At 36.8% G+C, this 27,701-nt stretch overlaps 1 protein-coding gene across 3 annotated transcripts in view; it reads right to left on the reverse strand.

Moving 5' to 3' along the window:
- Positions 1-324: 324 nt before the first annotated feature.
- sorl1 (sortilin-related receptor, L(DLR class) A repeats containing) overlaps positions 325-27,701 on the reverse strand; it is a 168,999-nt gene continuing 141,622 nt past the window's right edge. Inside the window, exons 39-48 of one of the 3 annotated variants that reach the window (XM_069894711.1) lie at positions 24,536-24,618; positions 22,984-23,080; positions 22,161-22,345; positions 21,161-21,280; positions 20,104-20,268; positions 18,059-18,233; positions 13,768-13,874; positions 10,175-10,367; positions 7,873-8,082; positions 325-5,070 (exon numbers count right to left, since the gene is read on the reverse strand). In XM_069894711.1, the coding sequence (XP_069750812.1) occupies positions 5,006-5,070; positions 7,873-8,082; positions 10,175-10,367; positions 13,768-13,874; positions 18,059-18,233; positions 20,104-20,268; positions 21,161-21,280; positions 22,161-22,345; positions 22,984-23,080; positions 24,536-24,618 (1,400 nt within the window). In that variant the 3' untranslated portion in view covers positions 325-5,005. Of the gene's footprint in view, positions 5,071-7,872; positions 8,086-10,174; positions 10,368-13,767; positions 13,875-15,132; positions 17,530-18,058; positions 18,234-20,103; positions 20,269-21,160; positions 21,281-22,160; positions 22,346-22,983; positions 23,081-24,535; positions 24,619-27,701 lie in introns of those variants that run through there. The other 2 variants (XM_069894709.1, XM_069894712.1) reach the window with 2 other exon arrangements.

Here is a 27,701-nt window from a genome sequence, read left to right on the forward strand (position 1 = left end):
AATTGGATGATGATAAACTTGAAGCATCATACAGAAAATTGCCAATGGACAGAGAACGTACTACAGTAACAGTTTTTCACTCATTCAAAAATGCTTGAGAAACTTAAAAGTTCCTGTCTGGGGTTCAACCTGATATGTTTGTAGAATAATAAGCAATAATGTTTTCTTCACTTGCCCAAAAAGCAGCAGTTTCTTTTATGCAAGCTCAGAGAAGAAAATAGTCAAAGGGATAGAGGGAAAGAAAATGTGCTAAAGCAAAACAGCATTATACGAGATGTATTTCCTTCGACTGAAGAAGCAGTTAAAACTCAAATTCTTAAAAAGTCTTGATCCAAGTAAAATTTATTAAGCGAAATAAATTCACATTTAAAGCACATTGCACCCCTTCCAAAAGTGTAGAGGGATAGATGATTAAAGAATCAGAGATCTGTAATATAATTTGCCCAAAATTCTATTAGTGCAAAGTCTCACAACACAATAGCCTGAAAATCAAACCACAATGTGAAAATTCTGAACCTGAACATCTTTAGTACCACTAATTTTGAGGATTTCTGGCACAACTGTGCTTAATCCAAGATTCGTATTTTTTTTAATTTTTTTTTATTATTATTTTTTATTTTTTATTATTATTTTTAAAAACATAGAACATAAATGCGAGACATGATTTATATAGTTGCTATGTACAGACGTTCTCTCCACTTCCCCATGCAATCTATTTACTGTGCTTTCAATGATCTCTAATAACTACCAAACATAAAAAATAGATCCACAGCATTATTTTCCCAAAATGTACACTTTTTTAAAAACATATTTTCCATTTATACAAAACACCCTCTATTGTACACTGTGCATTGTACAATCTGCAACTTTGGAATCTGATAGGAATCTTCTTTCTCTGCAAGTTGAACAATCAAATTTATTTCAAAGCAAATCTAGTACTCTAAAACTACAAAGTGTCCTGTTAAGTGGCTGCCTGATGAAGAATGGAGCATGTGAATACGTGCAATCTAATTGTGGGATCTGGGAAAAATTAAAGGCTGATGCACAAAAACAGACACTTAAGATTTACTCAATAAGGCAGATATGGCATAATGATTTAAAGGCTTTTAAGCATTTTCTTGTACAGAAAGCACACTCCAGTTTTAAGGCAAGAAATTAAATGAAAACACAGGATAATTAAAAAACAGTAGTACCATATATTAAAAATCAAGCAGCTCTGCTGGACATTTCACTCTGATGCACCAGCAGTAAAATAGTACATTCATCATGTGACTTAAATAGAATGCAAAAATTATTGGTCATTTTTAAGAAAGGCTTAATTTCAACATGGCATCACAAAACTACCATGCAGTCAAATGTCTCTAACACAAGACAGCTGGTTGCCAAAAATCATAAACCATATAACAATTACAGCACGGAAACAGGCCAATTTGGCCCTTCTAGTCCGCACTGATCCAAGTACTCTCCTCTAATCCCACTTACCAGCACTCTGCCCATATCCCTCCATCCCCCTCCCATCCATATACTTATCCAACTCTTTCTTAAATGATGGATTTTCCAAATAGAAAGACAGAACACAGGGGAAATGCTACCTAAAATTATCAGTTTTTTTCCCCTTCAAAACATGCACGTTTGACAAAATTTGACACAGTTCTGATCATGTTCAACACAATCAATCAGTAGGACTGCAAACAAGGCTACATGTTTGTATGATTCAAGTGTGCGCTGCAAGTTTTGAAAAAAAAACATGAGGGAGCCTGAGAAATGCTCCCATTGATATTAGTTTATGCAGGCAAACTTCCCAGCAATAATAGCTCACCACCATCATGCAGGCAGATATCCAATCATTACTATAAGCTGCTAACATTTCACTTAAAAGTTGTGTTAATCCATGATAACCTTAACCACGGTGGTTTTCATCCCTTGATTTCCTTTGGATTTCTTTGACTAAGAATGTAGTCAACACATTTTATTACAATTTCTGAGGTAAGTTTTTAGGGAGAAAAGATTTTGAACAGCATTAACATGTGGAAATGTCGATAAATAATTAGGGCAATTTAAATTATACTAAGTTTGTTAAAAAAATCCAATTGTAATTTTTAACCCAGTACTTAATCGTTCATTGATCCATATTTTTGTCAGAAGAAAATTTGAACCAATTCTATTTCCAGTCTCAAATCAAATTATGGAAATACAATTTCACCTTGTATAATTACAAAAAGATTCAAAGTGACATTAACTTCAATGGAGCTGGGAATCAGAAGCTTTTTGTAAAAACATAATTCAGAACAGGATCAATATTCAAAGCTATTAAAATCTGTAAATCCTTTCTTAACTGGATGATCATTGGGGAAGATGAATTGAGTGATTCTGTATTTTGGTTCAAGATCAGTAATTTGCTCCAAACTGATACTGAAAGCTAATAACAATGTGGTGTAAAAGAGCTTACACATGAAGATACAAATGACAGTGCTTTGAAATCAGTCATGATCTTAATGAATGGTGGAACAAAGTCATGCAGAGTGAAGTGGCTACATCTTGACCTTCTATTCTTATTTAAGGACTGCAGCCACCGAGTGCACTAAATTGGGAAATTCATGCAACTTGACGCATAGCCCTGGAAGAAAACTCTTTTGGATATTCTATAATAATAGTAGGATAAACAATTCTATTTTGTTTTGAAGACATGATCAGACACCATGCAAAATTACTGGCATCCTTGTAGGAAGATCCAACCTGAAGTTGCATTCTTTTTCTGATGGTCAACCTACCATCACGTCATATGAACACAAACTATTAATCTGAAGTCAATCCTTTGGTCCCAAGTGATCATTATGCATTGTTCTTCAGAGTATACTTTCTAATATGATAAATGATTGGTAATCAGATTCCACTTGTTTGCTGCTCAATAAATATAACCATCTAAATTTATCGTCTCTGTAACATTTTTTTAATGAAATGGGAATTAAAATCATAAATTTATCACACATAAGGGTCAAGTTAATTGCAAGTATGTTGTTGCAGTAAGGGCAGAGATGAATGCTCTGTTTTATGAAGAAATTTCAAAAGTTAATCAGGAAATACTCAACAGATTGGTCAGATCAAAAATAGAAAAAGTAGGGTGTTATTTGATGTAAAATTAGTTTTCCTGATAAAATATCAGCCGCATATTTTGAGCAACAATGCATTATCAACCCTTGTGTTTTATGGTCCATTTCCAGTTCAAAGGTTCTTTTGAATGTCATGTAATAATACATAAAAAATGTAACATACATGATATACTTTAATTTTGTCTGCCTTAAGTTGTTCAATGTATCCCATAAACTTTTTAAAATATTTTAAGAATTCAGGTCAACAAGAGATATAGTGGGAAAATATATCAAAATGGCATTACAAAAATCTAGTTGAGTTCTAAAAGCAAAATTAATGCTATTTTTGATAAGATGAGGGACAGTTCTATTTCCGCACAGGTTTCAACGCAAATGGGGCAGAGACATTTGCTCAATGCATCTGTTCAAATGCAAGTTTCAGGTCGCTAATATAATTGTGAAAGGGCTACCAAGATTCTTTTGGCAAATAAATGTCATTCTCCTTCCATCCATTAGTGGATAATGATCGTCTTTCAGCCAACCACATCAACTTTATGTAGCAAAAGATTGGCGGCTATGTAATTCTGTGATTGAAGTGGAAGGCAAATAGAGATCCAAGAGAGAGAAAAAAAAATCATTGTTAATGTATTTCAGAATGCACACAGCTGGATTCATTTAAAAAAAAATTGAGGTAATGGATTTGGGAATATTAAATCTTTCTCTTCAAACTAAACTGTGGGATTAGTACCTCTGACACAAAGGCAATAGGGCCTTGTGCATATTGTCAACTTCATAAGATAAATACATGCTTATTCTGGAAAAAAAGGACAACAGCCCTTCTTTGACAAAAGAAAAGTACACTGCAGTAACCTAGTACAGGTAGTATTTTTATTTGTTCAGCAACTTTCTAGTAACTAGCAAAAGAAATTCTTCCTGAACAAGCAATAAGTTGTGAATATCTTAAATTCATTACTTGAAAGGGGAAATGGAAACAGATTCAATAAAAACTTCCCAAAAAGATTTGGATTAATGATGGAATGTGGAAATGTGCAGAACTAGGAATAAAGAATGTGCAAATCAAATTAACTGTCCAAGTATTTTCAGAATCTGATTCAGTCTTCAGCCAAATCATTTCCTGTTGTTTGATATTATTGTGCAATTCAACAGTTATTATGAAGTGATAATGAGAGGTAAACTGAAATTATGGTCATTTAATATGGACATAATACAAATTAAAATTGTATGGGAAATTATGTATATTACAATGCCCTAATTCCTGATTGTTGTTTTAAAAAAGTACAGTATATTGTTCCAAAACTCTGCCTGAATTATTTTTGATCTGTTCATCAATGGGTGTATTTAAGTGATACAAAATAATAGTGTAAGTATTAATTGGATTGCCTAATTGAAATATTTCACTGCACACAAAGATTTTCATGGCAAAATATTTGCCATATGATTTTACAAATTAATTTCATGTGGTATTCTGATATATTGTCTTGAAATCTTTTGATTCATTATTTTTAAAGCTTTATTATTCAAGCATAATTACTTAAAAGGAAAGTTTGGAAATATGACCTCAAGGTTAAACTTGCCCACGATAAATTAATTGAATCTATAGACCATCAGAAAGAGGGATTGCAACTGTAGCATTCACCAAATCAATGACCTGAAAAGCAAGTTGCCTGATGACAAAGTACATAAGCAAAGCTGTGTAAGCACCTACAGTCAGGGACCAGGGCTGCATCACACACCTTGCAATCTTATCCAAGTATCACAGCGCATTACAATAAAGTCTAAGTTTTGGTCCATATAAAAATAATGTATTGCAACTCAGAAAAGTGCATTTTTATAAAGATTCTTTTTTCTGCTGCCAAGACTTAGAATTCTTAAACCACTTGTTTGCAGTAAAATCTTCATGCAATTACCATTGGTACATCATCTGAAAAACCATTAATCAAGGGAGCATCTTCATCATCTCCTGCAGGGAAAAGAAAAAAAATAAGTTAGTAAAATGTAATTGATCTTAAAGACACAAATGAAATTATCAATTTCTCCCAAACCCCAGCTACCACTCTGTGTTCCTAAGTACCAATGTAGCCTTTGTTGGAGCCAGTTTTTATACCATTCAGCAAGTATTTTGAACACAGTGAAGGAGAGTTTACCTGCTTTGGCAAAACTGAGCAGTCTGAGAATTATAATTTGCATAAAAACAGCAGATAGGCCATAACCACCAAGCTATTTTTGCATACATAATAGCTTTATTGTGTCCTTAAAACACAAGAGTTAAGGATTCATTTTTGGGAAACATCAGTTGTACTCAAGGTACCACATGGCTGTGTACTCAGTCCTCACTATGTTTTCTGTACACTCACGACCGCCTGCCCAAACACAGTTCTAATCCCTTTACTACAACTCCTGCTGCCTTGGAAAAACAGCTATCATATTGATTCTCATTGAATCCTCATTCTCACTGAATGGCAGGGCAGGGTCAAAGGGCCAAATAGCCTACTCTTGTTCTTATTTCTCATGTTCTTAAGACTCATCGCACCCTGGCCACACTCTTTTCACATCCTCCCATCAGGCAGAAGACTGTCAAGTATGAGATCATGTACCACCAGATTCAAGGATAGTTTCATTCCTGCCATTATCAGTCTTCCGAATGAACTCAAAATTAGTAAAATTATATTGCCTTTACTCTATATCAACGGATATAGAGTAACTATATCCGTCTGTAACTATACTTATTAATTGTCTTACTTGTATTATGTACGAGATGTCTACTGGTCTGCTCACAAAACAATGCCTATCATTTCACCTTGGTACATGTGACAGTTAATTTAAACTTATTTCCAAGGCCTTGAACATAAAAGGACCTGATAGTTTCCCATTAAAATGACCACGTATTAATTTAGTTCATCCATCCATTTGGACTCCATGAGATAATTAACAGAATAAGAGGTCTATATGACAGATTTTAATTCAATCATCCACATATATTCTAATGTTCGTCCATTGGACACCAATCATTTCACGTATTAGTTATTCTATATAAATAAAAATTGTTTTGAATCAGAGATTCCAAGCCATACATTGAATCAATGGTTGATGCCCTTAATATTAAATCACTAAAATCATTGGAGAGATGTCCAGACAGAGAAGCCAAAAATCTCTCCTGTCTCTCATCATCACTGAGCTATTTGACGCTTGGTACCAGTGGCCTGGCTACATTTTGTACTGTTTGCAGCAGCTAATTATTTCTTGATGATTAGAAATTCACATTGCTTGAAGATTTGTGAACTCTGCTCACTATTTCCTCTGAAATTCTCAATCAGAAATGACAATGGTCCAAACCCTACATCAGGGTTGCCCATGAGGGGAAACTTCACTTCTCCAACCTAATTCCTCCAATTAGTAGCATTTTTAATACCTCGTAATGTTTCTTATTCATAAGTTGGGAATTCCCATTAATCCCCACAGATTTTAGGTCTGACATCTCTGTGGATCATCTAAATCTCAAGGGTGTTCCAGAAACCTTTTATAACGTTATAACAAGTTCAAGATAATTAGTCAGTGGTACCTCCTTTTTGAAATTTTCAGCATTAGTTCAACAACAGTGACAGAACTTTGTGCTAACTAGCAGATTATATTGGACATTGTTACTGTTGGCAAGATGAATCAATTCAGGAGTGTTATCAATCTTAAATATTCAAAGGATATTCACTTTAAAGGAAAACCATAAACTGATCATGTGAAAACATGCAAGATGCTACGGTCTGATTTAAGAATGTTGGACGAAGCCATATTTGAGTGATATACTGCCATCAAGCATTCTGTGGCAGGATTTTTTTTGAAAAACAAAGCTAGTCTTACACTGACTAGATTTTTAAAATTATAAATACATCGATTACTTCCTCCTTCCCCCCCCACACCACAAATGAATGACAGATTCTGAAGGTGTGTATATGACCTACACTTGGAAGCTTGCACATGCTCAACTGAAATCAAGAACCCAAGGGATAGATATTTTTTTCTCCTTGAATAGCCGAGATGAAATCTTAATGTGATAAAAATACAAAATACATGTACTAAACTATTGAGTAACAAAATAAGTAATCTGTAATCTACTTGTTAAAAAAAAACTAAAAGCATTGGACTGTACTTTTCCTACTGAATGGCAAGGACATGAGCATATAATTGATATCAGTTTGAAACCACACCTTATTTTCCATCTGGGCACTCTCCAGCCAGATGGCATTAACAATGACTTCTCTCCTTTCTGCTAAACTTGTTTGGTTTTTCTTTCCCCTCCCACTTTATGGTCCTCCCCTCCCTCCCCTCTCTACCAACCCAGCCATTCCTCCTTTCCCTGATTGCTGCTGTCCCCTCCCTCCCTTCTCTACCTATCATCTCCTGCCTTTGCACCCCCCCACCCATATCTTTTTGTTTGGATGCCAGCTGATGTTTTTCCATACCTTGATTAAGGGCTCATGCCCGAAACATCAGTTATGTATTTTTATGCTACATAAAGAACACTGGTTTTACCTGCTGAGTTTCTTCATCTTTTTGTGTTTTTACTTAAAGCAGTGTCTACAGATTTTCATGATTTACATATAATTGACATCAGATTGCTTTCTATCTCAAGTACAGTGCTTGAGAATTTAGACTGAACATCAGTAATAAGTTAATAAGACTGCAAGTTGAGGGCTTGGTGGCGTATCAGTCCACTAGATAAAGTAATAGGTATAGTCACTAGGTTTTTCCATGGAAAGCAAACTCTTACCTAGCTCATCACCTGAAGAAAATACAGCAGATCCTAATCGAGAATTATAGTGACTGTTGGCAAAGGCTGTAAAGCTATGCTGGAGCCTCCGATGTCGAATATATAACACAGCAAAGCCAATACCCAGTAGCACAAGGAGCAAGAACATTACTGGGACCACAATAGCTGCTATGTCAGTAGACTTGGAATTCTGGGAAGCCGATGGATTTGCTGCTAGGGAGAAAACAACCAAACCAGAATTTAGTTAATCTTAATTCAATCACAAGACAAAGAATTTCAAATATGAATTGCTTATAGGCTGTAAACAAAACAGCCACATCAACAAAAAAAAAGGAAAATAGCTAATTCTATAAAAGCACGCCTATTACACCTAAAAGTGATGCACAAATCTACCTGACATTCTAGGGCAGCCATTCTCACCCTTCTTTTGGCTCTAGCTCCCTTAGGACTCTGCTCAAAGTTTATGCCCCCCTTTCCTGTGAAGCAGTCAAATTTAGTTGGTTTCTTCCATATTTCTCGATTACATAAAAAACAAAGGATTTTTAGGGATTTTAATCTGTGGGCCCCCTTAAATGTGCTGTGGTCCACGTTGAAAATGGCTGTTCAATACTGACCTGTCAATTAATACCAATATATGTTTCATATGTCCTACATAAAAATTTTAATGATTATATCATTCTAGAAAAATAAACTTTAAAAAACTATACATACCACAAGATTCCAGAAACATTTAATTCCTCAATCTTAGTCTCATCCAATTGAGATCTTATATGTGGTTTTCTAATTTTGCTTTACTCTGATGTTCAAGTTAGAATTTACCACAATCAGAGCAGAGGATTAATTTATTTTCAATCTCTACGTATGGTCAGCATCTTTAACCAGCACTTCTTTAAATCAAAGACCAAAAATTGTAAATGAGAAACAGAAGTTGTTAACAAAGACTCAACCACAGGCATCCTGTAATTCAGTCACTGCATTTTGTGGCTTGACAATTCAATTTAGTGGTTAAAATTCCATTAACTAATTACCTTAATGCAATTACCACCGGCAAAGTAAAAACTTTAAAGGGGCCCTTCTTGTTCAAAAACTCCCCCATTTTAACAAAATAAATCCTTTGTAAGTTCAGTTTAATTTTGAAATCCAATTTCAGTTGCATGGGGTCTACAGAATTTGTCAAAAATTGAGCTCCATCTCCCATTTATTATCTGGAACTACCAGTTAACTACCAGTTGCACACTTTTGATATTACTGTTTAATCCTGGAAAATAGATCTATTGTGTCCAGTTTCCCCCTTGTGCGATGCCATAGTGGTCCATGGAACAATATAGGATTTTTTGGTTAAAAATATTAGATTTAAAGAAAAATTACATTGAAATTCTTGGCTTGACTTCCCTTGCCAGAAATGTTAAACCTTTCTCTGAATTGCGAGTGAATACGGGCATTCCCTAAATTTGTTGCAATGGTAGCCATAGCTCCCTGAAATGCCAAGTCATTTACAATTTTCATTCAAACCCCATTTTATTGGGGCAAATCTTTTATGGCTGGACTCAGATGTTCTTAATGTTCAGCCATTTATTCTGATCAAATGAATCAGTTCATCCCTAAATGCAGCTGACAAATAAATGTGGGCTGATAAGTAGTAATGAATGCTAAACAAGATAGATGGGCAAGGGCCATCTTCAACATAAGAGAGCCCGTCCAGCTATTCTTGAAATTCAATGGTATTACAATTACAAAGACTCCCATCAATAACATCTTCAGGATTCCCACTGACTAGACACTCATCTGGACTAGAAACAAATACCACAGCAACAAAAGCATGTCACAGCAACCTGCTACATTGATCCAACACTTTTGGGTATTGCATTGGTCACAGAGATGGGATGATATTCTGTAGTTTCTGACATCGCAAGTCTTTTAGTTTTTTTTTAAATTATATATACAAACTACAAAACACAGCATTCAACATACCTGGATAAACAAGAATCTAATAACACTCAAGGACAAAATAAATGCCTTGATTACCCCAGTTACTTACCCTAAATATTCAGTCTCTCCTCCACTGACGAGTGTCTGCAATGTGTAGCATCCACAAAATTACTTTGCAGTCACTTGCCTGGGTTACCCTCAACCCCAAGTTTGAGGGTCACAAGTTTTAAGGGTTAAGTCTACATGCAAAATAGTTTAACAATAGCCAAACCAATATTATACTAACTGCACACTGGACCTTCATTCTTTTGGTCAACTAGGAATTATTTTTTTTTAATTCTGTTCACTAGTTATCAAATTTTCTTGACCTCACCATTGCCAAGTTCATCATAGAGCAGGGAAGCAGGTTCGCCACAAATGTGTCCATTGTACAAGCATCTGGCTTGTACTGTAAAAGTGTAGTTGTGGCCAGGCTTCAGATCAGAAATCTTGAAGATGTTTTCTGTTGTATTCCCAAGACATACTGTTGTATTAGTCACATGATCAAACATGTGGATCTCATAACCCTAGGTCAAACAAAGGACAATGTATTAGGTTTTGCAGTTTTCCTTGTATTTCACTTGGTGCCATCTAACTCGGTTCTGCAGTTCACAGGGCAATGGTTCAGAGTATGAAAACAACATACAAAATATGAAAAGAGAAGAGGAGCTCCATGCAACAGCCAAACTCATTAAAACACATCAAAGATACAAAGTGATTTCTGGTGCAAATTAACAATTTCAATGGTTCTAATTCATGGACAGGTGAGCATTACTTCACTCAAGCATGGCGTCAACTGTCACATTGCACACGATCCAAAGCATGCTCGTGATGCAATCTTTCTTTATTAATAGGATTGTACCTTACACCAATTTGAGTGAAGAAAGTGCATTACATATATATTTTTTCCTCGATCCATATTTACATTTTTGTCCATTTACAGCTGCTAGTTTGTCCAAATACAAACTAAAGTTAAAAGCGAGGCAAATTTGCTGGTCTTAAGTTATACAGAATTGATCAATGCAGGTCAAAGTGTTTCCAACAATAAGTCAAATTTAAACACAAATATTACAGAATGCAACATAAGAGAAATGGTCAAATATTTGGTCACGCAGTTCAGTTCACATAAAGTAACGTCAACAATCTAATGTAGTTACAGCCAAGAAAACATTCATTTTGTCAATAATATTTTAGGTACTTCTGGGAAATACACTCCAGTCAATTCTGGAACCAACAAAATCAAAACCTTGGGAAGTTGAGAGAATTTTATGTCTTTCAGAAAATGCCTGGAAACCTCCTTTACTTCTGCTGGGGCTGAGAAAATTGGCTTGATGTTAATATCTTCCATTACCTCTGGTCTTACCTTTCACCCACCAAATCACCACCCATAACATAGTAAGAAGGTTCCTTATATAAATTTCGCAGCAACTGACAAACAGACAATGAATTGATATCTCCAGTGTTCTCATGCCATTTTGAATCCCCTTAATGATCATCAGCCATCATTGAGAGGGGAGTGGTTGATCTCTCAGTTAATTATTATACACTCTACATTCATTCACTGCTTAAGTATCAATGAAAGCAGAGAGATGAATCCTTCAGAAGGCAAGTTATTTTTGAAAGATTAAATCGTCTAGAATCAAAACTCTAACTTACCTCCTAGGAGCTATAAATATGATATACTTATAAATATGATAAAGCTTTTATTTACGTATCCCACTCAATCATTTTTTTTTTAAAGTGCCCTTATTTTGTACATCAGATGCAGGAGCCATAAGACTTGGGAGCAGAATTAGACCATTTGGCCCATTGTCTCATCCTACAAGAAGCACTGGGAGAAAGATGGGTGCAAAATGTACATGCAAGAGTCAGACAGATCACAAAAACATTTAACCTGATGAGTACCATTTATTTAAACAGTGAAATGCATCAAAATGGAGTGTTTATTTTAAATAAATAAATAGATCGCAAATGAGTGATAGTTTATCGGTTGTGGTGTGGATTATTTATCCCAGACATGAAAAAGAACAAAATCATCAATAAAGTAAATCTATTAAGAGATCAGATTTTAGTACAATATCACTTATGAGAAGGTCCTAAGTGCATTAAGCACTTTTAATACTGAAATAGTGTCTAATTTACTTGTTCTCCAATATGAAAAGAACAAAACTAAGAGTCAATGATTGATTATGAGCCATAAAAAGCTTTTTAAGAGCTCTATGGGTTCAAAATATTGCCAATTTCCTTATTGCTAATAAGGACGGGATGGTTAGAACAACGTTGTTACAGTGTCATCAATCGGGACTGGGTTTGAATCCTGCATTTTGTGTACTGAGTTTGCATATTCTCCTTGTCTCTGCATGGGCTTCTTCCAGATGCTCCAGCTTCCTCCCACCCTTCAAAAATGTATTGGGACATAGGTCAAATAGGTGTCATTGGTAGGCATGGGCTAAAAGGGCCTATTACCATGCTGTATGTCTAAATTTTATTTAATATCTTGGTCAATTTTTTTTTAAAGCTGTAATGCCAATTTCTCAAGTAAAAGTGAAATAGCTTTACCAACATCATTTTTTCCACTTTGCAGTTTAAAATTTCATTTTCATAATTCAAAGAACAAGGCAACTAACCAGTCAGCTATTTGAACAGTATTCACTTGGATGGTTAAATAAAAATGGCAAATGCTGGAGATACTCAACCTGTCTGGCATCATATGAGAAGACAAAAAGCGGTGACCCTTGTGTTCACTCTCTGGCTCTTTCCAAAGATACTGTTTCTGTAGTAAAATTTTTACTGACCTCTTCAGTAACATTTTGGTCTTTCCCAGATCCTTTTTCTCTGCAAGTCTTTAGCAATTTGTACTATTTTTTCATAGAATCTTCCTGTTCAAGAACATACTCAATAAACTCAGCTCTATTCTCTATCCTTTAAAGATTTTCCATCCATTGAGGTTCAACTTAACTCACAAACTTTGATTCACTTCATAAAACACTTATTAGAAATGTAACACCCAGTATATTTCATTTACCTATAAACTCTCATCTCAGCAAAGAATTAATTTGTAAATCCTTGTTAATTATCCTCAATACATGGCAATTGGCTATTTCCTTCTTCAAACCGCAGTCACGTGGCAAAACCTCCATATCCAATTAATTTTGGAGCTTCAATTGGCAATGAAGACGATAACTTACCAATTGTTGTTTAATTATGTTCAGCTGTAAATATGAGAAGCAAATCCACAGCAACTAACCTATTTCCATAGAAAAGTCTCAACATGATCCTGTCATCTCCCCACCCCACTACACTCAACATCAGGGATCTAATGTGTCAAAGCCTAGTGGTAGTCAAAGGGCTGTTGCTCAATTAATGGTAAAGCAATTGATTATTTGTAACTTAAATAACTCTCCTTGCAGTTATGTACAAATCTATTACCAACTGAAAATGCTTTATTTTCCATTGTTGGAGCAAAAATTGATAATGCTTTAAAGAATGAGAAATTTATTTTTAGCCATGGTATTGAGGAAGTTTTCAACTTAAGTATGAACAACAATCCAAATCCCAAAAGGTAAGAGGGAAATTTCAACCACATCAACCACATAATGGGAGGAATGAGGGTTTCTTTAATTCAGAAAGCAGGTGACTTAGAATGTTCACTGTAATGATATGCAAACTAGTGGAAATATTAAAAAATAAAATGTTTTGTTCTTGATTCCTGTGATATTCAATTGACATCAAATCCAAATTAATTTAGGTGAGAATATGCACAATATATAAAATGCCATTCAAAAATGTTGATTGGAAGAACATTTTGCTGTCTTGATTGTGCACGTTTGACTTCGTCAGTTGGGCAGTTTTATGCCAAATGACGAGATAAAATTGGAGTCAGTTCAAAGTAAAGATCTGTAACTTTTGATCATATCTTACACTTACCCTACTGTCATTAAAGCTTCGTTCTTTTAATCGGAGGCTTTTCCAGAACAACAGGATGTGGTCTTTCTCTGGTAGTATTTTCAATGACTCTGGTGCCGACAGAGGGACTGCCACAGGAGAACATGAAATGAAAATATAGACACAATGAGTTATTCAAACTACTGAAATACCATAATACCACCAGCTGCCTCCGGCAACCCTTCCAACAGACAGAGCTCATTGTTCAATGAATTCCAAATACATTCTTCATAGCATGACTGGCCCTGAGCAAAGATCTTGGCCAACTTCTTTAGGTCACTGTCACCATTCCTGTGGCACAAAAACACGAGAAAAATTCAGCAGCATTTTCAAATAATTTGTCAGATTCTGAACATTGGCAAGAATGCTTGGGGATCAGGATAGTTGAAGGTGGTCAATAGCTCATTCAATATTTTTTTAATTAACCTCCCCAGACTATCCAGATGGCTTCTGCTATTTTCAAAATATACAATGATAGCTTCTGATAAATGCGCAAATTATTACAATTTTACAGGGAGTTCATCACAAAATCAAAGATAAAGCCAAACACATCTTTTATTCCAAAGATCTTTTTGGGAACAAAACACAATTTGCTGGAGGAACTCAATGGGTCCAACTCACAGCCTTGATGAAAAGTTTGGGCTCAATATGTTGACAGATCTGTTTCTCCCATTGATGCTGCTGGACCATTTGAGTATATCCAGCTCTAAATTCCAGCATCTGCAGTCTCTCGTGTGTCTCCAGTAACTTGTTTGGAAATTAGATCACAGTGTGAATAGTTATTCAGCAGTATTTAGGAGTTGTTAAATAGTTAATTATAGAAATTGAAATATATGGTCATTTTATGATTCTCGAAGTAGAATGGTAGCAATAATTACTCTTTTTGCTGGACCCTTCCCCACAGCAGTGGGGGGGGGGTGGGGGGAAGAAAGGAATTAAAACCCACTAGACTATCCATGTAATTTTGGGGCAATGCCATGATGAGCATCAATACGGAAAAGATCAATAGAGCTCAATTAATATAAATGAAAATAATTGATGTGACAAAACAGCAATTGTGAAAGATAGGCAATAATATGTATTTTTGCATATGTTGGCAAGTCTGCATTACACTTCCAGTATCTCTCCATCCACGTGCCAAGGTAGATACACAAATTGTGGAAGTACTGAACTTGCTGGCCATTTTAGTGTTTTTTTTTGATGACGGTAGAGTGCAAATTTATGGCAATTACCATCAGTTTACAGATCCATTAAAAGAGAATGCAACATCTTAGACCAGGATGAGCAATTTCATTAATTTCAGAGAGGAACAGTTACAAGGTACACTACATACATTATTGATTTAATTAAGAGTCTACTGTTCATAAATATTAAGTACTATTTTTAATGTCAGTTTGGAAAAAAAAATATTTTCTTTTCCCTTTAATTGTTTTTGAAACTCAAAAACTAGTATTCAAAAGCTGTGCTTGGTTTGAGTGGTGGGGGGGGGGGTAAGTAGAGAGAGCAACCAATCAACACCCTCTCTAGTGACCTTTTCAATCAGTACCACAATAAGAAGCCAAATCTGGTTTACCAAATTCCATTTATGGTGTTTTAAATTTGATATGACAAACCACGGAAGATTTGTTAGGGAAAGACTCTGCTCTAACTATTTCTGAAAGTCTTGATTTGGCTCTTAAGATTCACCAGAATGTGTTTTGCTCTTGGGTTTTTTGAATAGATTCAAGATTCCTTTATTGTCATGTAATAGTACAGAACGCGTAAAATTACTCAAAATTGCCTTCTGCCTGTTGTAAGACAGACAAAGAATTGCCATTAGTATCTCCTAGTGCCCCTTATACTAAGGGAGAAAGAGAAGCAAAACAGAGTCCCTTCAGAGTCATTGAGCGTCCATAGATTCACCTCCAGAACTCCTGAAGTCTCTGCAGCCGCACAAACTCCTGTTCATTAGTAACACGAGCTTCAGATCCAAACCTCCAATATGATCAGGAAACCTTCAGGATATGAGGCCCTTCTTGCCCTCAGCATCCTCTCCAATCTAGACTCCGATATCTCCCTTTGCAACTGGATCCTTGACTTTCTCATTGGAAGACCTCATTCAGTACGAATTGGAAACAATGTCTCCTCCTCACTGATCATCAACACAGGTTGCATGCTGAGCCCACTGCTCTTCTCATTATACACCCACAACTGTGTGGCCAGGCACATTTCCAATGCCATCTGCAAGTTTGCCAATGACATCACAGAATCACAAATGGCAATGAGGAAGCATACAGGAGGAAGATAGATCAGCTCGTTGAATAGTGTAACAACAACTACCTCGTGCTCAATGTCAGCAAAACCAAAGAAGTCAGGGGAACACGACCCAGTCCTTATCGAGGGCTCAGAAGTGGAGAGGGTCAAGAACTTCAAATTCTTGGGTGACAACATCTCTGAGGATGCAATCACAAAGAAGGCTCACCAGCAGTTATACTTTGTGAGGTGTCTGAGGAGATTTGGTATGTCACCGAAGACTCTCGAAACTTCTACCGGTATACCGTGGAAAGCATTCTGGCTAGCTGCATCACTGCCTGGTATGGAGGTCCCAACTCTCAGAATAAACTCCAGAGGGTTGTTAACTGGGCCTGTGACATCACAGGCACCAGACTTCACTCCATCGAGGACATCTACATGAGGCAGTGTCTTAAAAAAGCAACCTCTATCCTCAAAGACCCCCACCATCCAGGCCATGCCCTCTTCATTCTGCTACCATCAGGAAAAAAGGTACATGAGCCTAAAGACGAGCACTCAGCGGCACAAGGACAGGTTCTTCCCCTCTGCCATCAGATTTCTGAATAATCAGTGAACCAAAGACACTGCCTTACTTTTTGTGCTCTATTATTATGTTATTTTTTAAAGTAATGTCATAAGATGGTTATAATATGAAGGTTCACTCTGTGACGCTGCTGCAAACCACCAAATTTCATGACTTGTTCATGACAATAATTCCTGATCCTGATTCCCGCGAACCAGTTTCCAGCAGCCCATACAGGTCCCCCAATCACAAGTCATCTGTAACCTGTGTGCCCTGTGCCAGTCTGCTACTCCCTGGAGTCTGCATCCCCATGTGGTCACTGCCAAGCACAGGCGCTGCGGATGCAAGATTTTACTTACAAACACTGTCAACACCTTTAAAAGGTCGTTTAAAGCTTGTACGGAGCTGCTGGCATTAGGACCGGGTGGCTGAATCCTTTGGAGCAGCACTGTATCTCTGCTCTCCCAGGTCTGCACCAGTGGCAGCACTGCCATTTTTCCCTCATTGTGGGAAAGCCCAGTAAAATATTCTTTGAGTGGTTTGAACAGGATAGAGGTTTGTAAGTATATTTTGGAGGAACAAGAATTTGTTGTGCACTAATAATATTTTGCATAAAAATCTGCTCATTTTGATATTTTAATACAAAACTGAATAGTAACCAACTGTTAGGAGATCCAAAGTCTATATCGAGTGTAAAAGGACTAACAATTCACAGCTGCATAATCATTTGGTTTTAACATTCCTCCTTCAGCCAACTGAATCATAAAGGCAGCATAATGATGAACAGTCAGTTCTGCTGGCTCACAGCTCCAGAGAGCGTACTTGACCCTGACCTCGGCGATTGTCTGTATGGAGCTTAACATTCTCCCCATGACTGGGTGGATTTCTGCCAGGTACTCCAGTTTCCTCCTACATCTGCTTGCTTAGCTTGGTTCCTGAAGTGTTCATCTCTGAAAGAGAAGCTCATCTGATGAGCAATTCTTTGGAACTAATTTCAACTGCTTGTGCATATGGTTGGAGGTGATATTAAAGCACAGAACTCTAATGTCCTTGGCAACACTGCTCCTTCAACCAATGGACTCAGATACAGTAGTTCAGACCAGAATATGCCTTTCATTTTTGCCTGTGGTATAAATCAATATGCAACTGTTAAGTCCCAGACTTCACAAATCTAGCACTTACTGATGGATTTAGAGAACATGGTATTGTTGGGATTTCCTAGCATCATAGCCCAGAAAAACCTGGCTCATCAATTGCTACTACAGGATATTTCTATGCCTAAACAAACTTCTATTTTACCAGTAAAATATTAATGACACTTCAAAAACAATTTCACCTTGAATCTGGAAATAGAAACTGCCTCAACCTTTCTTCAAGCTTGCAACTTAAGGTGCCTTTTTAAAGCAGTTAGTAATTATATTGCTTGGTTTTATATACTCTTTCTATTAAATATTTCTAGGAATAATAAGTTTGTCTCACCTGTGCTTAGAGAAACACTTGCTTCTTTGCTCATGTTTAACAGCCTAATGACCACAGTGTACTTTCCACCTGGTTCCAGTTGCTTTACGATATATTCCACTGTGTTTTTCATTGAGACCACCTTGTAATTTCTTTCACTATGACGGATGGAATCTTTTACAAGCATTGCATAAGTCTGGGAAACATAAACAAATGGGATTAGTGGCCTGCACAATGTGTTTCCTTTTTATAGCAATAAGAAACTATTTGGCTATAAAATAAAACCCAGAAGAGTCAACCAAACATGCTTAAAGAGATTGTTTGCAATACTGGTTATCCAAATGGCATTTACAGGAGCACAGAATGAAATCAGTTCCTGTCCTGGGGCAGAAATAGCCTCCTGGCAAAGGTGATTATAATTGGAGGCAGGAACCACTCAATCCCTTGAGTAACATCAAAATCCCTCTATTAATAGTATGTCAGTTTTGCACTAATTATCTACACTGCAAAGTAATGCAGTCCCAAATCAAAACATGCTCAATTAGTGACCACATGCCAGCTATTTAGCACTCCGAGCCCTTGCCAGTAAATTTAGAACTTTCTTAAAATACATTTAAACCTTACAATCTTTTTTATGGAATGCACTGAAATATTCCAATAAAACTGAATTGAAAATTGAGACAGTTATTTTGGATGGCAAATTTAGGAAATTCTGCATTCATCCAGAAGTCACAAATTTCCTCGCCTTTAATGCCTATTTCCATCCTCTTCTCATTTTCACATGGCCCATCTCGGATACTTTCTCAACTTCTCTACCTCCATCACAGTGAATGCGTCAGAGATCAATATCCATTACAAGCTGACAGTCTTCCACAACTACTTTGCCTGGACCCTGCAGCTTCCCATAAAGACTCCATTTCATTTTCCTAGCTTCTTGAATTCTGTCATGTTTGTCTTCTTTCATCCTCTCCACCAAAGTCTGCATCTGTTCCATTTTCTGCATTTCTACTCTCATTTCCTTCATCCCACCCAGAGCAAGAAGAGGATTCCCACTATCTTCCAGATTCAATTGATCATGCTCTGCATTTTCTGCTAGCTTCTTTGTTTCCCTCCCAGTGAATCCCTGGTTCATTCTTCCATTCTCAACAACATCTATTCTCCTTTTATTGACCTTGCCAAGCAAACAGAAAGGCCACACTCCCTCATCTAGGAATGTAAACAGTCCTTCCAGTTAAAGTGTGCAGCACTCAAGATTCTCATGCCCCCTTCTCCTCCACAATGGAAAAAACAAATGCAAATTAATGCCCACTTTGCAGAATACTGCCATTGAGTATACGCTGAGATCTTGACCTCTCAGTCTCTTTAATTCTCCACTCCACACCACCCACCACCCCCCTCCCCAACACCCCAATGATTTGTCTGAATTCAGGCTTGCAGAAAAGGCCGAAGCAAGATTGAGCAAGAGTAACAACATTACATCTGTAATCTCAGGACTTGACACTGAATTGTAAGATCTGATTTCCATTTTGTATCAGAAATGCTCAGTTCCATCAGCCTGTAACAGGAGCAATATTTTTTTACTCCTCTGGCCTGTGGCAAATTCCAATATTCTCTTGTGATTTTCAAACTGCTCCCCTAAACTCACATTCCACCTTAAGCAATCCCTATGCAATAAGTGCTTTGTGATTAGTAAGGAATTGCTTAAGGTGGTATGTAAGTGGGAAGGGAAGGTTAAGAACCTCTACTCTAGATCCAATTGTTACTGAAATATTTTGCTGAAAAAAAATTGTCATTGACCCATTTCCTTTGGAGTTATGAAAAAGTGCACATAATGAGTCAATTAAACATTGGTTTACAAACCTTTTTCTTTTCACTCACATAGTACTTTAAGCAATCCCTTACTAATCACAGAACACTTATGGCATCGGGATTGCTTAAGGTGGAATGTGAGTTTAGGGGGGCAGTTTGAAAACCACTGCTTTAGATTGAGCAACTGTCATATTGCACTTGCATTAGAGAGAAAAAAAATACACTGAAGGATCTCTAGACAAGGGGAAGATACTCACTAAACTTTCATTCAGAAGGTCATATGGTGGTTGCCACTTGAGTGTAGCGGATGTCTTGTCTTCCTTCACAACGTGCAAGTGACGAGGTGGCAACCGATTATCAGGTATCATCTTAACAGCAACATATTCAGAAGGTGGCCCTAAATACGGATGTACAACACGAACCTGGAAAAATATTTGAAAACTCAGTTAAAGTGATCCATCTCAAACCTTCTATGTCACATATACACGTTAGATAAACATATGCACAAAACTAATTTAGAACAACTTAATTAAGTGAAAAACAATCACAAATCAGTGCTTCTAGACATTCTTGTAAGGAATACATATTCAAAATCTGAATCTGCCTGCAGGCTTGACATTCCACTTGAAAAAACAGATATAACTGTCAAAAATCTAATAGTATTACACTTATTTTATAGATGCAAGTTCAGCATCTATCTAAGCATTCAGTGCAATAGATGGCTCACATTAATTCCCGAACATCTCCAATATTGATAAAGGCAACAGATCACAGTTCTAAGGACTACAAGATATTCAATTAGCGGAGCCTGATTCCCAGCTGAATTGGATTGCTTAACTTTATTTCTAACTGACTACTGCTGTATACATTGTTATTTTTCAAAAGTGTTTGAGTCAGATAAAAGGGCAGGGTATGATTCCTTTATGGAGTAGTGTTCTTCTTCAAGCTGCAGTATCAACAACCATGTGGCAGCTTCTCAAACAACCCACATTTTACTCGCCAAAATGTTATTCATGATATCCAGGGACAAGGAAGAATAATACCTGTAAACCATTAATTATAAGCTTTGCATTTTGGTGGACCAATTTCTCAAGCCTGCCAACAGCCGCATTTGGAATTCACATTAAGCTACTCCCTTAAATCTGGGTAACTGGAAGAAATCAATCCCGCATAAAAATTCACAGGATTAAAGCTGATTTAGAATTTTAAAGAACAAATCTCATTTTTATTACATTTCTAAGCAAATTTTTAACCACAAATAACCATCAGCAGGCAATATTATCTAAAAAAAAGTACAATGAAAGAAGCATCTACCAAAAACAGATATTGCTCATCACTGTTCACCATCACGGTGATGTTGCTTGTCAAAGATGTAACATTTTCTGGATTCTGATACAATTCCAAAAATGATGTCGCAAAGAAAACACCATAAACCTGTAAAAGGAAGGAAAATTGTGACTCCCAAGTTATTTCTGGACAATCTTTTTTCTCTTATGATACAAGGAATGCAAGGAACTAAAAACAAAATGCGCTAAATTGTAGCTCATATCAAGAGAAACAATTAAATATAGTCAATTTTGATTTCCAGAGGCCTTTCACAGGAACTGGAAGTACCATAAAGAATGGATTGAAAACTGGCTGTCACATAGAAAACTAAGATTTGCGATAAATTAATTTTTTGACCTGACTGACTACTTGATATTTCACAAATGTCTGTGTGGACAGGGGAGCAGTAAACAAATATTCCGGAGCGTACCAAGTCTCGTCATCAGATTTTCACAGGATCATTGACAAACACTATCCTGTTCCCTCTGCCGCAAAATCTAGTTGACTGCATGACTGCGAATTGTTACTTGTTGTGAGGAAATGGACAAATGGTAGAATAAGCATTAGTGTTTAGAGAGAGGAATGTAAAGGCAGGGCTCACTGTAAATAATTATTTAATGTCTCCTGAACAGCAGGAAGCTCAACTGTAAAAAATCTATGTTTGACAAACATTAAGGTGAATGACTAGGCCCAAATATTTAGAAAAATTATTTTAATAAGGTCACACAGAGCTGAAAACACAAATGTTTCACAGGGGAATCACAGCCTTTTCCAACACTTACATACATGAAAGATTTTGTTTTTGACCAGCCAGAGTCTTCTGTATGATTTCAGAGAAGCACGAGAAGGGGCATGTTATGTTATTTCTTACAGCAACCATGTTCACACTAAAGATCAATAAACACAATGGCTGACTATGTGCCGAGAAGATCCAAATCCTAGTATAGCACGAGACACTTGTATTACACACATTGTACAAGACATTTACCACATTCTTTGGGCCACTCCAAAAGCAATTCACAGCTGTTTGATTAATTGGTACTGCATCAAGTTTAGGGGCAGTTGGCATGGTTCCTTTTGTTTCAACATGCACAATGGATATTGGGCTGTCACCTTTCTCTGTTTTAGCCCAGGTTGAAATCTCATAATCTGTTCCAGCAGTTAAATTGTTAACTGTAGAATAAAATTAAAAATGCATGGATATAATTAAAGAGCCCTACCATGCTTTGAATCAAAATTTATACAGTGAAAATGTAACTTTTTTGTCATATTAAACTTCTATGCAGACTATGAAAAAATATTGATAAAACTAACTACAGATGTGTACTTTTGAAGAAATTATTAATTTTGATTATTATTTACTACAAGAATGTAAACCCAATTCATAGTACCATGAGGCAAGTGACAAAGTCTTTGCCTTGTTGAAAGAAGCACCTTAAAAAGACAAAGCCAGAAAGTGAAAATTGAACAGCTTAAGGTTGAGCTGGCATGACCGTCCATAACGAAATGAAGGAACTCAAATGCATTGGTAGCTTTTGGGACAAAGAACGGAAAAAAAAAGGAAAAGTTAAGGCAAGCCTCCCTCTCATAAACACTGCAAGAGAATGCATATGCACATCACGAAATGACAGCAAGTTTGGACAGGGTCTATTTTCAGAAAACCTCCTTTGGTCTATGCCAAAATTTACACGATGACATATTTAATGACTATTGACAATATTTACAAATTAATTGATAAATGTTGTGGGAAATAATTTGCACGACTTCATTAACCATACTGTCTGTATATGCAAATCCATATATGAACATACCCATTAAAGAAGTCTTTCCTCCATCAAGAGTCAATGTTTTCTTTTCTTTTACATGGGTATCAAACATCCATGACACATCCAGCACATAACTGGCCACCTGAAATAAAATGGTGAAAAAAAACTACTATCATTGCAATTCGTAAACTTTATCTTAAAGTGACAACAATTAGGGCAATTTTGTGAATTACTACTTTAATCCAAATCAAAATATATCTGATCAGTACAATTATCTAGAATAACCATATACTAAACAACAAGGTGTCATAGTGGTGTAAATAGAGAGTGCATGTATATATAGTGAAAAGTGATAGAAATGTATGGACATGACACTAATAGCACAAAGAGAATTTAAATGGTTTTCTTTTTGTAAATGATGTGTGAATAAAGTCAACTTTTGGTTAAAAAAAAACAAAATACTAACTTAAAGTCCTCTTCCAATCTGTAACTGCAGATAATTTTTACCTTTTCTATTTGCATGTCCTCTCATTCACAAACTAAAATTTTTAATTTAAAAATTTTTATATTTAGACATAGAGGCAACCGGAGTCCCTGGAAAAAACCCACACAAACACAGAGAGAACGTACAGACAGTGCGGGATTCGAACCCAAGTCCTGATCATTGATGCTGTAATGGCTTTGCACTAATCACTAAGCCAACCATGCAGCCCTGATGTAAAGTCTAGACTGAGAACTTATATAATCAAATTAGGGGAAGTGTCCAAACAGCCACTTTCCCATTTATCTCTGGAAAATGTCCTTTTGATAGTTTCCATGTCAAACTAATAAACCAGTCTAAGACAAAACAAATGGGAATCAAAAGAAAAAACTGCTGGAGAAACTCAGCAGGTTAGGCCTAGAGTAGCCATTTCAAAGGAGGACATGGTCATAGCTTACCATGTGTGTATATTATTCACACACACACACACACACACACACACACACACACACACACACACACACACACACACACACACACACAGTGTTTGCACTTGTTGCTTTTGCAATAAACAGCAAATGCAAACACTCTGTATGTGTATAAATACATGTTACCTATGACCATGTCCTCCTTTGCAATGTCTACCTTAGTTAGGCCACATCTATGGAGGAAATTGGTGAGTCAAAAGTTCAAAACCAATCCCTGCACAGGAATGCCCTTCTCAGCCATGAAAGCACTGCCCATTTCCCTCCAAGAATGCTTGACCCACTGAGTTCCTTCCTCAGTTTGTTTTTTTTTGCTCCAGATATTGGTATCTGGAGCATTTTCTTTCTCCAAATGGAAATCAATCTGAATTTGGGTCTTACCACAACGTAACAAAATTAATGATAATTGCATAGCACACTGTTGTATCTGCTTGGTCTTTACACACTGTAAATAATGAAACATTCCAACCAAACTGCACCACTCTAATTCTTACTTCATGAAGCTCCAATAAGAGACAAAATTTATCTTTTTGGCATACAACTTCAAACATAGTACAATGATAAACAAGTTTGCATTGTTACTCAGTTTTAAAAAGGGCACTTGTTAAAATTTGTCATGTATTATATGTACCTTAAAATTAACATCCATTTGTAGCTTCAAGTTAACCATGTCTTCCTTTAAACTTGTAACTTCAACAATTGGTGATGGAATTGCTATTACAGAGAAAATGCAAAAATCAAATTGTTTACTTCAACAATTACACAATGCTGCATTTAATTCTTTTCATTTTGCACGCAAATCGGACACAATTCATCAGCCACTGAATTATTTTAAAAACTTTGGGCTCTTATAAATATTTAAATCTTTAATTTTTTTTCTTCAGCAATACATGGTATCTCACAAATGGCAGATGGAGACCAGAGAACCACCCCTGTAATAGGCCATCAGGTACATTCTATCCCACTGAATGAGTAGGGTGCAGGGAAATAGGAGGGGCAATCCAGATTCACACTGTTGATCCTTTTTAGGGCAGACATTTCTCAAAGGTGTATTGGGCTCCCCTCAGAAAAACACCAAGTTCACCTCTTTTGAGAAGAGCAACAGACTGCAAACAATAAAAAAAAGTTTTGATGATTTATACAATTGATTTCTTATCCTAATTTTGGTAGGTTGTCCATTCACAGAAATCAAATAAAAAATAAATTCTAATAATATTATCAGCTGAACTGAGGGAAATACAAGATGAAGACATTACTTTCATGCATTTTTTTCTGCTCATCATTCAAAATGTCACAAATCGAATCTAAGTGATATGTTAATAAATAATGGTTGGCATTTTCCTGAGGTGATCTTGCTGATTTTATAGGAGAGGGTAGTTGCTCTCTATCAGAAAGAGGGTTATTTCCTTTAACTAGTAAAATCATTCAAAAACACTCAATTTAAAACTAAGGTCAAGTTATGCAAATTCATGAAATGCCATATAAATTACTGAACTTTTATAAAGAATATTATAAATACAGTAGAATCCCCATTATCAAGGTCCTACAAGGATTGTGGGTATCAGACATGCAAATTTTCCGATTGGCTGAGACTCACTTTTCCAATGCCTAACTAATACACCTGTATTAAAAATATACTGTTTAAATGACAAAAGACAAGCAAAATTAAATTTGAAAAGAAAATCAGTATTACAGTCTTTAATTATGTAAAATTCACTTTAATCAGGTAATTCCTGTAACTTAAAAAACTGAATTTCGGACCCGGTCTCTGGCGCTGTAACAGCATTGTGGTAATATGTCACCTTTGTAATTAACATGTCCTTCCCCCAAGTTTAAAGATAAAGTCTTACTAATAAACTTAATACTAATAAAGATAAAGACTCTTACTAGGCAGGGACAGGGAGATTCTTTGGGATAGTCGCCCCAGCAGTGAGTGGCATTGGCTTGCTTTCACCCTGGGTGCCGCTATTTCATTCCAATGGAAATTTATTGATATCATATTCAAACAGATGCTGCAGCTGGGCGGGGCACAACCAGGGCCCTCTGCTGTCTGAAAGTCTCAACACCATTGTCATCTTCCTTCTCCCCCTTCATATCCTATTCTCATCCCATCAACTCCAACTTAAATATCCCTATCAGCCCACAGGCGCACTATACCACCTTCCTCATGCTAACAACCCTGACTCACCTCCACACAAGTGTCCTGGTCAGAACCCCAGGGCACCTTTGTTGTGCTGACAACCCGGCTCACTTCCATGTGACCCGGTCAGGCCCCCAGCACACCTTACATAGAACAATATAGCACAGTACAGGCCCTTTGCCCCTCGATGTTATGCCAACCCATTTATCCCTTCCTAAAAAAAAGTACTAAACCTTCCCTACCCCGTAACCCTCTATTTTTCTTTCATCCATGTGCCTGAGTCTCTTAAATGCCCCCAATGTTTCAGCTTTGATAAGGCATTCCAGGCACACACAATTCTCTGTGTAAAAAAAAATTACCACTGCCCTCCCTTCACTTTGTTTTGCTGATCCTACCCTGGAAAACAGGAACTAGCTGTCCACCCTATCTATGCCTCTCATAATCTTGTAGACCTCTATCAAGTCTCCTCTCATCTTTCTCCGCTCCAAGGTGAAAAGTCTGCTAACCTTGCCACACAAGACTTGTTTCCCAATCCAGGCTACATCCTAGTAAATCTCCTCTGCACCCTCTCCATAGCTTCCACATCCTTCCAATAATGAGATGACCAGAACTGAATACAATACTCTATGTGTGGTCTTATCGAAGATTTATAACAGGCACTCTCTACTCCTGAATTCAATCCCCCTATTAATGAATCATAGCATCCCATAGGCCTTCTTAACTATCCTATCAACCTATGTGGTGACCTTGTATGGATTTGCACCCCAAGGTTCCTCTATTCATCCACACTCTTAAGTAACCGACAATTAACCCTGCACTCAACCTTTTGGTTAGTCCTTCCAAAATGCATCGCCTCACTTATCTGGATTGAGATCCATTTGCAACTTTTCTGCCCAACTCTGCAACCTGTCTATGTCATCTTGTAACCTTCAGCACCATCCACAACTCCTCCTCCCTTCGTGTCATCCGCAAACTCACTGACTCATCCTTCCGCCTCTTCATCCAGGTCATTTATAAAAATCACAAAGAGCAGGGGTCCCAGAACAGATCCCTGCAGCTTTTCAATAGACACCGACCTCCAGGAAGAATACCTTCCTTCCATTACTACTCTCTGCTTTCTTCCTAAAAGGCAATTTTTTATCTATGCAGCCAAGGTTTCACTGATCCCATGCCTCATTACTTTCTGGATGAGTCTCTCGTGGGGGACCTTATTAAATGCCTTGCTAAAATCCATGTAGGCCACATTTACCATCTGACCCTCATCAATTTCTTTTGTTACCTCTTGAAAAAACTCAATTAGACTTGTGAGGTATGACTCTCCCTTCACAAAGTCATGTTGACTATTCTTGAGTAGACTGTACTGCTCCAAATGCTCATAGGTCCTATTCTTAAGAACCCTCTCCAATAGTTTGCACACCACAAACATTAGACTCACTGGTCTATAATTCCCAGAATTCTCCCTATCACCTATTTTAAAGCAAGGGACTACATTTGCCTTTCTCCGATCCTCTGGCACTTCCCCTATGCCCAGAGGATTCAAAGATCATAGCTACTACCCCAACTATCTCTTCTCTCACTTCCCACAGCAGCCTGGAGTATATTGCGTTTGGCCCCAGGGATGCCAAGCTTGATGTTTTTAAGAAGACCCAACACTTAC

Source organism: Narcine bancroftii, chromosome 8 (assembly GCF_036971445.1).
Source record: "Narcine bancroftii isolate sNarBan1 chromosome 8, sNarBan1.hap1, whole genome shotgun sequence".
Lineage (NCBI taxonomy): Eukaryota > Metazoa > Chordata > Chondrichthyes > Torpediniformes > Narcinidae > Narcine > Narcine bancroftii.